Source organism: Crinia signifera, chromosome 12 (genome assembly GCF_055691185.1).
Source record: "Crinia signifera chromosome 12, ASM5569118v1, whole genome shotgun sequence".
In the NCBI taxonomy this organism is placed as follows: Eukaryota; Metazoa; Chordata; class Amphibia; order Anura; family Myobatrachidae; genus Crinia; species Crinia signifera.
The window spans coordinates 34,319,357-34,333,342 of NC_139228.1; the positions used below are offsets into that span (position 1 = coordinate 34,319,357).

At 46.0% G+C, this 13,986-nt stretch overlaps 1 protein-coding gene across 7 annotated transcripts in view; it reads right to left on the minus strand.

Moving 5' to 3' along the window:
• The window catches only part of KCNH5 (potassium voltage-gated channel subfamily H member 5), a 523,150-nt gene that overhangs the window by 260,556 nt on the left and 248,608 nt on the right, over window positions 1-13,986 (minus strand). For all 7 annotated transcript variants that reach the window (XM_083167681.1, XM_083167680.1, XM_083167679.1 and 4 more), the window contains one exon: window positions 13,321-13,444. In XM_083167681.1, coding sequence (XP_083023807.1) covers window positions 13,321-13,343 — 23 coding nt within the window. In that variant the 5' untranslated portion in view covers window positions 13,344-13,444. The remainder of the gene's footprint in view (window positions 1-13,320; window positions 13,445-13,986) is intronic.

Consider the following 13,986-nt stretch of genomic DNA (forward strand, 5'->3'; position numbering starts at 1 on the left):
GACTGAGTTCCACCACCTCTAACAGTAATTCCAAAAGAAAAGCCTGTCCCAGCAGCGACTTCTTCTGGTACAGCGTATGTAATGTCATGCTATCACTGCGGAGCAGGCTCTGTGCTTGAGGGACACAGGTAATAGAGCTGCTGAGGGCAGTGCCAGATTAAGGTCTAAATGGGCCTGGAGCTGAAAATTATCAAGGGCCTATTATGCGCAATAATAGGGGTTGTGGCCAGCACCTAATAATGTTCTGGTTGGGTGGTCTGCTCATGGGTGTGTCTCTATTTGTGTAAATACTTTCAACTAATTATATATGCCTGGAAAAGGCAGGGGGCTGGCATAGGAAAAATGCAAAGGGTTTAGTATAGGGTGGAAAATGGCAAAAAGGTTGCCATATGCAAGGACCTGGCACAGAAAAGAGGGAAAATAGAAGCTGTACATATACTTACAGTGGCGCACGCAGGGAGGGTTTCTGAGTTCCCAGAAACACCCCACCCCCCCAGGAGTCTAGGGGCCATTGGCTGAAAACTGAGGGTGTCCTATTTCATTGGGTGCAAGAATTTTAAAAATTGGCCCTTGGGAACCAGAGATATCTGACTTCAAAGCAGTGGTCCCCATCCAAGCCTGTTAATTGCTTTCCCAGTCTAACTTAGAGTTTTTCTGAGGGTATATTCCAAAAGCTGGGACTCTCCCCCTTTGATGGACACTAGTAGCTTGTCTTAACTTTTCCCAGAATCAGAGATATAAGCCTTCCAGCAGCTGGTTACTGCTCCAGCTCCACACACCTGGTATGTAGTTTTATATTCTCGTTGGCAGATGAACTCTGGTCACCTAGTCCCCAATACCATTTGGTAGGTGGGATTCTCTAGTTTTTAATTCCATCAAAATCTAAGAAATCTATTTCTGGGAACTGGAGATATCTGCAGTCAAGCAAGCTGTCCTCCCACCAAAAAATTATGAATAATAAGCCCACTCCCCTATACACCCCCCTCTGCGTATTAAACATCCTCTCCCACCCTGGAAGTTATGTATCTGGACCACTTCATTCAGCCCAATGCCCCCTTCTCCCACCTTATCTCCCACCATCTGTTAAATAAAGGGGTAATTAGTGGAAATTACTGATCCAGGCCCTACATGCTGAGCGGTTGATATAATACCCCCTACCACCCGGGGGACATCATAGCTTCCACTCACAGCACCCCCAACCCCTACTGCTGGAGGATCGGTAGGGGCCCCAATACATTGCTATGCCCAGGGGTCTACACTGCTGTTGATGCCCCTGTATATATATACGCATCAGGTGGCACTCGGAGGCTGATTAAGTGAATTCAAACGGTGTTTATTTAAAATGACATCTACGTTTCGGGGCTCTTGTCCTCTTCGTCAGGATCGACTTCCGGTGGCGCCCTGCGTCACTTCCGGTCACTCGTACTTCTGGAAACTCCTGCCGCATGTATGGAAGTTTACGGTCCTTTCTTCCATGGATGCCACCGGAAGTCGGTCCGGCAGGCGCACGCGGCACTAGAGACCTGACAGAACGGAGGAGAACTATTTCTAACAAAAGACTTGTATGGACAGCCAGCTAGAAGGGGATTTGTATACATAAAAAACGCTGTGCTGCCTTTAATGAAGGTTTAGGAAAGTTACCCCACCAACATCCGGGATGTTACAACCGGAAGTGGGAGGGGCTTATGGAATAAAAGGGAAAATTGCACACAGTGATCTGAGCCATGAGGAAGAGACATCCAGTCTCGAAACATGTCGACTCAGATCTAAGTGTGCACATACTGGGGGACTGCTGCCGAGTTCAGGTGAGTGTATATATGCCAATCCACTGCCACTTGGGTCCGGAATTCCATTTGGAAGTGTAGATAGCATATTAACACCATTTGGAGGAGGTATTGCAGCTCTAACAGTCTTTTATGTGTTGAAAATTTTTAAAAAACATTCTTTGTTTTTATGAGTGTATCTATCAATAAAAATATTTTTGGAAATACTGAAAAAGAAAGAAACCTTGATGAGATTGATACAACAGATTACATCGTGAGTTCGGGTGCGTGTCACCTAGTAGAAAGATACCTTGATGCACTTACTCAAACACGTTTTATAGTGAGGTTGGTACGCGTCCAAACTGCTTTTAAAGATTGATCATAGAACATATCATAAGTCTTGAAAAAAGATATAACACCATTATATATTCTCTTCCACATATCCATCCATTGGAGAGAAAGATCAAGCAGAGAAAAAGAGGAATTTGGTGGAGGAGAAATTTGCATAAAGGGAAATACCTTTTTTTCTTACACTCTGCTATTCAGTCTTCGGATTCAGAATATGTCCATATAAAGAGCGCCTAAAATTTGAATTCCATTTGTATATAGTGAATCTGTTTTTGGGGGTCCTATAGGGTAAGACCCCAGGAAATTCAGAAGGGCGAACTACAAATATACATCCAGCGCCACGTTAACCTTCATTCCATTTTTTATGCTCATGTAAGGTAGGACTGGGTGTGTGGACCCGGTTGCCGTGATTTCACAGTTCTGCTGGCCTCCTGCGGGCTAAGGCTTCATCAATAACTGCCACGTTTGTGGGGCTGAATTCGGTCCAGCCCCAGACGGTGCCGCCTGGTCTTCAGTGGGACAAGGTGGCCCGCAGGAAGTGGGACAATTGGCAAGGTGGGGTGAAATGGAGTACACACCCAGCCTACCAATGCGTGGGAAAAGTAACCCCACGGGTGCAACAATGCACTAAGGTGGTAAATACACAACAAACCCCTGACTACTTTGCACAGGGAAAGAATGACCTCTAGAGGGCAAACCAGACCCCCAGTGCGAGCTGCTGCAACAATGCAGAGATGGTACAGTACAATTTAAATAAAAGAAGAGCTGCAGGGAGAACCCCTGACTTATCTGGGATGATAGTATCACAGCAGAAGGAACTCAGGGGACTGCAGCACAGGAACAGGCAGGCAGGAGCCCTGATTGGGACCAGAACACAGACTCTGTAGCACAAGCAAGGCTGGGCACAGGACGCTGGATACAAGGGCTGGGACTGGGAACACTCTGGAGCAGGAACCAAGACAAACAGAGCTGCACTGGGAACTATAACCGGCAGCGTCTGCATGCTAAGAACCTAACTATATAGCCTTACATGCAGCCACACTCAAGAAGAAGGGTATGCATGAAACCCAGGGTGCTGGATCAGCAAAACCCGGAGTACTGATCAAGGGGAAAACATACAAACTTCAAACAGAATATATTAACTGCACATTTACACCGATCCCCTAGAGGCAGATCGTAACAGCTCATTGCCAGGGGTTCCATGCTCATTGCCAGGGGTTCCATGCTCATTGCCATGTGGGATTACATGCTCATTGCCAAGGGGGAATACATGCTCATTGCCCCTTGCAATGAACATTTAATCCCATGTAGCCGCCACCAGGCAGAAGTGACAGCCATTGACAGCCAGGCAGAGAGCAGGGGGCTGCCCGGCTATATTCAGAGCACTGCAGGACCCAGCTATTTGAAAAAAATACCCCTTTCACAGCAGAAAATGCTGGCCCCTTTCACACCAGCCTAGTCCCTGCATTTTCTGGTGTGAGGGGGAAAGAAAACCACCCATCCCCCCCTTCAATCAATTGTCTGTATCTACGGAACCAACTGATCCATTTATATGATACCAGTATCATATTGAAGAACTTTTGAGTGGGCTTCGAATGATTTCGGTCCTGTGAAACCATTTGGCTCCAGAGAAATCTGCTCTCAAACAACATGAACAGCCAGAAATTACATTTCAGAAATGAAAAAAAAATCAGTTTACCCGCAATATCTCTGGAACCAATTAACCGATATGGACCAGCCTGGTATCTGATTGAAGGCCCAGCGATTTGGGTTCAACTGAGATGAACCTCGAGCCGGAGGGGGAACTGGCAGCCGTTGGAACTGGGTGGGGGTCGAAATTAGCGGGTCCCATGTTATCCTATGGGGAAATGTTCCAGCTTTGCCCTGCGGTATCTTCGGTTCCCGGGGGACAAGTGACGCGGGGCCGTTCTCGTTGGAAAGCCCTGGCTCTCAACTAAAAAATTGACCTATTTGGAGAGTGGGCCTGGAGCTACAGCTCCATCAGGCCCATTTTTAATCCGGTGGGGTAATGGGCATTGCAGTGTGTCAAAACGTGGAAATGGCATCATGGTGTGTGGCAAGACGTGTAATGGGCATTGCGGTGTGTGGCAAAATGTGTAATTGGTATCGCGGTGTGGAAAAATGTGTAATGGGCATCGGTGTGTGGCATAACATGTCATGTGCATCGCTGTTTGTTGCATAATTTGTATTAGGCATTACTGTGAGTGTCATAACGTGTAAGTGGCATTACGGTGTGCAAAATCAAGAATAGAATTGGAGCAAAGGTTAAAAAAAATAAGGCGTGTCAAGGGGCAGGACTGGAGGCAGGTCAATGGGTGGGATGTGGATGGATCAAGGGGCGGGCCACTGTCCGGTAATCTCTCAACAAAAAGGTGGTAACCCTATATGTTGACCATTTTTAGGTGTCGAACTAGTGACTGTCAACCTAGGCATTGTTGACCATATATAATATAACCCTTGAAATGATGTAAAGTGTTCGCACTTAAAAAAGTCTTCTTTAGTAAATATTCTTTTACGATTAATAAAAAGAAAAACTAAATGGAAGAGTAGCTGTAACAGCTGTTTGGTATTACTATAGAGGGGTCAAGGTTATGATTTGCTAAGCAAAGTAATATTCGTAATGCATACATCCCAACTTTTTGGATGAGGAAAATGGGGCAGCTGCGCGTGCCCAAAATTAGGAGTGTGGCTTCTTGACAAGGGGGCATGGACTGCAAATTACATCATCCCCGCACGGCCACATCTGTTTTCGCCGCTGTGGAGGCCTGACCAGCGGCGCTGTAAGCTGCTGACCAGCCCCCAGCCTCTCTGCTGTGAGAATAGATTCACCAGATGAAAGAGAGGGCCTCCCTGCCGCTGGACAATGTCGGCGCTGGGTGGGATGCAGGAACATCCCCAAAAACCAGTTGGGAGGTATGGTTAATGTATAAAGCCTTCAAAGATGCTTATAGCACCCAAAGAGCTTCTATCATTTTATAGAATGTACTTGATAAATGATATCTAAACTCTAATGGGTAGGTATAGGCAACATTTCCATCTGTTCGCTTAAGGCACAGGTTCTAAAAGTCGGTCCAAGGGACCCCACACAGTGCATGTTTTGCAGATCTCCTCACAAAATCAAGTGAAATAATTAGTTCACCTGTGGATCTTTTAAAATGTGTCAGTCAGTAATGAGTGCACCTGGCTTAAGAATATAGTGTTGATTATTGATAGCTCCAACGTTGATGCGATAAGTCAGGCATTGATGGAGAACCATGGGTGGATTTTGTTTTGCATGTGGGCAGTCAGCTGATGCTATTACACCAACTAAACTAATGATAATCAATGGCAACCGTAATCTGCTGTCACCGCTGTGACTACTTACAGTGTTGTAGAGAGCTGGCTGGGGCCTCAATAATTTTTTGGGGGACGCGCCGGTTATCAAAGAAGGTTTGGCCAAGCCCTGGCTTGCCTACCCTCCCGGAATTGCCGGGAGGCTCCTGAAAATCGGGTCCCCCTACTGGCCCCCAGGGAAGGTGGGCAATCCTTCCGCATTGGCCAGGCAGCCCCCGCACCCCGCCTTACGCTGACTTCTCCGTGGCAGGCCAGCGCTGCTACCCCTAACCTCCTGTCAAGTGAGCGCCTCTCACACAGCGCTTGTGCCCGCATGATATGCCCTCTCCTGTGGAGAGGGGATCATGAGGGTGCCGGTGGAGAGGCGCTCCATCTTTGTGTTACGTAGGAGCGTCTCAGACGCTACAGTAGAATGCAATCATACACTCCATGTGTGTGTTAGGTTTGAGCGCCTCAGACGCTCAAGCACCAATGCAATGATACCCTCCTGCCTCTGACCAGCTATTGCTCAGATGTATGATATGGCAGATTTGAATGTGTTCCTGAAACACCCACACCATCCGCGCCATCCCGAAGCGTGGCGAGCCCCACGAGGGGCGTCGGTACGTGTCCTACCGACATTTTCATACCCCCACCATCCACGTCGGCGTGGCATTGATGCTATATAATGTGGCGAGCGCAGCAAGGGGACGTGGATAACTTCACATGTATTCTGCGTGCGCTCGCCATGCTTCGGGCCCGGTGGCTCGCTGCGCTCGCCAGACAATATAAAATCAACTCCACACCGATGTTGCTGGTGGGGGTATGAAACGGTCGGTAGGACGCATACCACCGCTGCTCGCCACGCTTCGGGATGGCGTGGATGGTGGGGGTATGAAATGGGGGCATTTGCCAGTATGTAACATGGAGCACTTGCAAATGCCTCCATCATTTTGCATCAGACGCAGGAGAGTCACATTGCTTGAGCGTCTGGGGTGCTTCTACGTATTGCACACATGGAGCTACTGCTGCTGCTGGAGCGTCTGAGACGCTCCTATGTATCACAAAGATAGAGCGCCTCTCCGCCGTTGCCCTCATGATCCCCTCTCCACAGGAGAGGGCATATCATGCATGCACAAGCGCTGTGTGAGAGGCGCTCACTTGACAGGAGGTTAGGGGTACCAGGGCTGGCCTGCCACTGAGAAGTCAGCGTAAGGCGACACGCAATGCTGCCCTGAAACTAAACAAGAAGCCTGATAATGGAAGGAAGCTGGCAAGCTGTCAGAATGCAAACAGTCGCTACGCTACAAGCATAGCTTAAGGCAGTCTGGCAAGCTGCCAATATTCAAGCTAGAGCAACTCGTGCTGCCACCGTGAAACTAAACAAGTACAATACCAAACATATATATATATAGATAGAGAGAGAGAGAGAGAGAGAGAGAGAGAGAGATAGAGAGAGAGAGAGATATTGTCAAAGATACACCTTCTTAAAGATTCATAGGGCCTGATTCAGGTGGGGGTCTGTGAATGCGCATGCGTGGATCTGCGCATGTACAGAATCCCTGTGCGAATGCATTTGGTAAGTGTCACACTCTCCAAGGCGTTCGCATGGGATGCAGGTGATGTCACATGACCTCAGCGTCTGCCCCCAATTCAGTGATCAGCAGCCATCTGACAGGTAAGTATTGACATACTTTTCTGACTGAAAGCTGCAGAAAGTTGACGCTTGGTCTTTCCGATATATCTTTTTCCACATTTACAGTATATAGATCAGGTGTGTAGTGAGACATGTCATGCAGCTTTTAATAACCCACGATTTTTTATGTCCCAAAATCTGTGCCATAATCTTCATCTACATATTGGCACGTTTGGCACTTATTGCAGGGGAAAACACCTTAGCTGTTTGTAACCAATTAATTTTAACAGCTGACTTAAGGTGATGACAGATTTCAGAATGGCAGCTCACCTAAACACTACGTGAGGCTTGGGAGGAAGAAAAGTTAGTAGCAGGGGGTGGACAGTTAGTACATCCCAATGTTTAGTTAACAATTCTCTTATATTAGAAAGTAGTAATGTAAGAGACATTTTAACTAAACATTGGGATGTATGTGGACCCCTTGCTACAATGTGGCTCTGTCCAGTGTTCCTGGCAGTAGAGTATGATGTGGGGTATACTGTACATGTGATGTGCTGCATGGCCATAACCAACTGCCACCACCAACTGCCGCCCGCATGCCACATCAATCCTCAGTGCACAGCAATATCCCTGGCATTTCCTGGGCAGCAGCTGATGTGGACACAGGAGAAAAGACCTCTCAGGTGAGAACAATTTGCAGACTATTAATCGCTGCCAGTGATTCTCCTAGTGAGTGACTAGTGAGTGGAGCTCAGCGCACAATTACATCTGTGCTTTTTTTTTTCTCTTTTTTCCCTGTTTTTTTTCTTAAACTTGATCACCTTCTGCCTCCGGTGACAATGAGCCGCCGAGAGTTATCCCAGCTGATTGGAAATGAAGGTCAGTAAAATGTTTGTTTAGTAAATTAAATCTTAGACCAATGTCTCTTCTCTAGTAGTTGGCCTTTGTAGTGGGAGGGATTATAGTAGTGGTGGCTGGCCAGTGTCCCTGTGTTACTGGCTGGCACCTCCCATGCTGTCAGTTACAGATCAGGAACCGCTACACATTGGGGCCTGCATCCATACACTCATAATGTTACAGCTCTGTTTTTCAGTTGTATAGTAATATAATATATAAATCATGTTACTGCTGGAAGTCTTATTGTACACCAGCAATATCTGACCTTTACATGTCACATATGGCTATTTGTTATATCGACAATATATGAAATATCATTTTAGATGGACCCAGCCAGAACACCAGAGAGCCATGGCTGAGGTCAGGACGCCGCAGACCATCGCATAGGAGTCGGTCAGCAAGAACATCTGGACCATCATCGGGAAGAGGAAGGTCTGGACGAAGAGGAAGAGACCATCAGGCAGTTGCAGAGAGAGTAGATCGCCTCCTGCAGGACACCATCATGCGGCTCGTCCTGTCCCGCCTCCCCACCTACAGCAGGCGCACCATTGCAGACGGAGAGGAACCAGAGCACTGCTCCATCTGTATCTCTGACATTGGGGTAGGTACAGAAATGGCTGTATCGTACTGTCACCACACCTTCCATGTCCCCTGTCTGACAGAATGGCTGCAGGTCAACCACATCTGCCCTCTGTGCCGCGCGAGACTCTTCAACCCAGATCATTTCTCCCACCTTTACTGACGGCTCCCCAGCAAAGCAGAACAACCAAACTTAAGATCATGGTCTAAAGCGGTAAGTTCCTGTTCTAAAGTTCAAAAGTTTTTACACTTTTACAGTGTTTTTTTTCAATTGACAGTTTTTGTATTTTTCTAATTAATAAAAAGACTTGTCACTGATCCCTCCAGTTCCAACAATTGTTGTTACATGTTTACAGTGTTTTTCACTATTATTTTAATGTTCTGTTTTGAAACTGGAGGGAATTGACGTGAACAAGCTGGGGATTATGGCTACTGGCGACACCCCAAAAAAAAAAACGACATTGAGCAGCCACCTCATGGGTGTGTTGGAAGAGCTGCTAAGCTGCTAATTGTTCTTGAAATGGACATTTAAATCCAATTAATTGATGACTTAATACTTGAACATTTAACATTTAAACCACCGGTAAATCACCGGGTACTTCAGCTAGTAAACCTGACCCTTTTCATCGCCAATAAATCTCCAAGTCATTATTTTAAAAGTGTTTATCATTTATTTATTAACAGTTTCTTATATAGCGCATACATATTCCGCAGCACTTTACAGAGAATATTTGAATATTCACATCAGTCCCTGCCCCAGTGGAGCTTACGATCTATATTCCCTACCACATGTAAACGCACACACGGCTATTGTAGGGTTAATTTTCAGCCCAAAAGAAAAAAGGGGGTATAATTGAGCACTTGGGTGGGCTCAAGAATAGACCAGGCGCCTAGTGGGGTGTTGTGTGGAGCTGCTCCCACATAGGTGGCGCTTGTACTTTTAAAACCATCTCCGGATTCTAAAGGTTGCACTGTTTTTTTCTGACTACAATTTATCTCCGTATCTCATCCATGGGTTAAACTTTGGATCTTTCTCAGCAATATACCAAGATATGGGACACCACCACCTGCATACTGTGGATTACAAATACCGCATACATCATGAGGACACCCCCTTGACTCAAGGATTGCATTCACCCTCCAGCGATATTTCAAGATCCTGCATGGTTTATGGACTCCCTTAATTCAATCATGGCCAAATCACCCAGTGGGAAAATGAGTTATTAATCTACATAGGAGATACACAAGAACAAACAGGACTCCAGTACTACTAAGTTACATAGGGCCTTATGCTAGTTCACTCTTTCTGGCAAAATCCTTCTTAGATGGACAAAACCATGTGCACTGCAGGTGGGGTAGATGTTACTTGTGCAGAGAGAGTTAGATTTGGGTGGGGTTTTACTTCAAAGTGAATTCTATATTGCAGTGTAAAAATAAAGCAGTCAGTATTTACACTGCACAGAAACAAAATTACTCACTCAAATCTAATTCTCTCTGCACATTTTACATCTGCCCCCCTGCAGTGCACATGGCTTTGTCCATCTAAGAAGGATTTCGTCAGAAAGAGTGAATTAGAATAAGGCCCATAGTAGGTGAGGCTGAGTAAAGACTTACATCCATCTAGTTCAACCTAAGTTTATAATAGTTTAGCCCTTGTTGTATAGTATGTTCTGATATTTTAAAGACAGATTATGTTACTTATTCGTACCCATGGATGTTTTTAACCAATAAATGTTTATCCAACCTTATTTGAAAAGGTATAGATGGGGCTGGTGTCATCTTTGCCAGCCCCGCCAGGGGGCGCGCGCACATGAGACTCTCGCGCGCCTCCTGGCAACGGATCCTGCCTCCCCCGCCGCCTCCCCCGCCCGTCAATACAGGTAACCCTCGCCTCCCGAGCGCCCCCCTAACCCTTCCCGTCTCCCTGAGGCGAAGACGGGCAGGGACATGCAGCGTCCCCGCCGAGAGACTGGGACGCGCATGCGTGTGAGACACAGCGCGTCCCAGTTCAGTGTAGACCATCTGTATTTATAGTGTCTGCGGACACCACTTCTCCAGGAAGTTCCAAAGTTTGACTGCTCTGACTAAAGAAATTTTTTCTTCTAGAACAGGGGTCTTCAACCTTTAAGACCGAGTGGGCCACATAAAAAAATTCAACGAAGTCCGAGGGCCACTAAGTTATACTGAGGTGTTTTAACTATTAAAACTATTTAAAATTGCAGCCAGCTCACCTCACCCCCACCCCATGTTCAGCAAACCATTTAAAAATGCAGCCAGCTCACCTCACACCCCCCACCAAAACATTTCTAAATGCAGTCAGCCAGCTCACCTCACCCCCACCCCCACGTTCAACAAACCATTTCTAAATACAGCCAGCTCACCCTCTCCTGAGGCACCTGCCTTAGTGTCCCTTGCAGAGGGCTGCTGCTGCTGGCGGCGTCTGTCTTTGCTGTCTTAACAGCTAAGGAGCAGGCAGGGACAGGTGCAATGCGCGGATGGCGGCCTTTGTCATTCCAGTCTCCCGGCTGTCTAAAAGGGCGCGGGCGGGACGTGTGTGCGGCATCAGGAAGTAGACAATGCGCATGTCCATGTACAGTCCCGCCCGCCCCAGCCTCAACCTCACCCAGCAGCATCCTCCGCCGCATCCCACTGCTAAGAGGACAGCGCGGAAGGATTTTTTTTTTTCATTCAGCACGCCAATCATTTTAATAATGCTATTCACTGGCGGGCCAGGAAAAACAAGTCAGCGGGCCACTCGTGGCCCGCGGGCCATGGGTTGAAGACCCCTGTTCTAGAAGAACAAAATCTTTTTTCTTCTAATCTAAACTCGTCCTAAATTAATTTCTAGCAGAAAAAAGGGTGTTTGACAGTTCCTTATATTGGCCCCTAATATATTTATACATGTTGAGCATGTCCCCCCTTAAACGTCTCTTGTGTAAATAGTCCCACATTGCTTAATCTTTCCTCGTAGCTTAAATTCTCCATTCCCCTAGTGGGTGTGTACTGCTACATCTGAGAGGAATATTTTAAAATTGCTTATATCCAAATGTAGATGAGCCTCAAAGCAGTTAGTAAGAGAGACTATACAGATATCTATATCTCATCCCTTTTCCCCAAAATATAACTGTGTAATGTAGGTTAGGTGAAATGAGGGAGATTGCTAGACTAATGAGGGACAGAGGGAGATTTCTGTTATTTCAGGGAATCTCCTGCAAAATGCAGGAGGATAGGTAACTATGAGCAGGGTATAATTAAATATTTACTCTATTTCATTCTTTTAACCCTTAAAATGACAGTATATGTCAGAGTTAGAACTGCTGATTGCCAGTTTGACGTCTATAGCAAGTAACCCAGGCATTCATTAGGGTTTACATTATTTACTAAAATGAGAGTTCTATTGAAGATTTGATGTTGCTATAGGCAACCAATCAGTTTATATCTGTTATCTTCTAGTAGATTCTGATTGGTTGCTATGATCAACATCCCAGCTTCAATAGAACCAGGGCCGGATTAAGCCTTCAGGGAGCCCGGGTCACTATAGACAGCCCCCCCCCCCCCCCCCCCCCCCACACACACACACACACACTTGTCATTACTGGCCACACACTGCACAGGAGAATATTACACTGTCAAAACACAGAGTAAAGGCTGTATAAACTTGGTCAATGGGTAACTGCAGCAGGCGTGATAATATAAACATTATATATATATATATATATATATATATATATATATATATATATATATATATATATATACACAGATAGTGGTAGATGCTCAAATTAGTTCAGTACTACTTTTCAGGTGCATGAAAGGGAGGGATTAATACTTAGTCAGTAACAAGACATTGGTTCCTCCAGCACACTGAATAGTAATAGTAACCAATCTTGAACACTACATGATAATAGAATCATATACCTGCGCAGGTGTATGTAACAAATATCTCTGAATTCTATTATCATGTAATGTTCAAGATTGGTTACTATTACTATTCAGTGTGCTGGAGGAACCAATGTCTTGTTACTGAATATATATATATATATATATATATATAAAAGCAGTCAGGTGGATACACAAGCTGGTTACGTCATTTTATGTAACAGCCTGTGTATCGAGTTCATTATTATGAGTGCCGCCACCTGACTGCTTATTTGTTCCCTGCAGGGTTTTTGGATGGCACCCCACTATTCTGGTTGATTGAGGATGTGTTTACTCAGGTATGGACTATATATATAATCCACATGAACAGCCTGTGTTTGTCCCTCGGTACCTTACTCTGTAGGAGCCCTGACATGCTCAGCGCTGCCTGATTAAAAACCTTCCCATGATGAGGCCGCTGCTGCTGTTCTCCATGGGCCTGAGAAGCATATGACGAGCTCCACCAAGCAGAGCTCAGCACTAGCTGCTCAGCCTCTGACCTCTTGTACAAAATCTCATGGGAATTAGTCAACTCCCAGTAATGTACTGTACACTTGTGCAGTCAGTGTGCCTTGGCTCCAGATGCTCAGCGCCATTAATCATTGTCACGTTAGCAGAAAGGTGAAGCTGCAGCACTACCCCACTGCCATGCACAAAACCTTTAGCTAACTTTTTTTTAAAAATACATGCCAACCTGCCAACCACAGGGGGCCCCTAGATAGAGGGGGGCACAGGGGTATTGACCCCCTGAGTCCCCCATTAATCTGGCACTGAATAGAACTCCCATTTTAGTAAATGAACCCCATTGTGTGTTGAATAGTAAAGGAAAAGGAAAAAGCCACAAACCTGCAAGTGCTACTCTTCTGCATGATGTCAGCTCGGTGAAATCCAGATAGCTTACAGAAACCGTCATTACTATATACTACAGGCCAGTCAACAATTTGTGCATTTCCCAGTAAGAAGCTTGATTCTAGAGAGAAGAAAGAACAGTGGCAGAACGTTAGGAGAACATGTAATGTCAGCAGGAAGATTTCACTTTCACTTACAAACACTTTTTTTTAATAGATTTATCACATACTGTAGTTGCCGACTTTTTGGTTGCCCTCTCCGGGAGCTCAGTGAAGGAGGTCAGCCTGGGCTGACTAGCCATGGGTTTCGGTCAAATGGACGACCATAAGATGGTCAACAGTCATTAGGTCGACACCACTGGGTTTACATACAGGAAGGTCGACAGGGGTCTAGGTCGACAGGGGTCTAGGTAGACAAGGAACTAGGCCGACATCGGTCTAGCCCGACACATGGGTTAGGTCGACATGGTTTAGGTCGACAGTCAAAAGGTCGACATGGGTTTTTTTTTACTGTTTTTTTGAGCCGACGGGTGCTGACTAGAGATGTGCGGCGGCCACTTTTTCGGGTTTTGGTTTTGGATCTGGATCTCCCTTCGTGTTTTGGATCTGGATTGGTTTTGGCAAAACCACCCTTGCGGGTTTTGGTTTTGGTTTTGGATCTGGA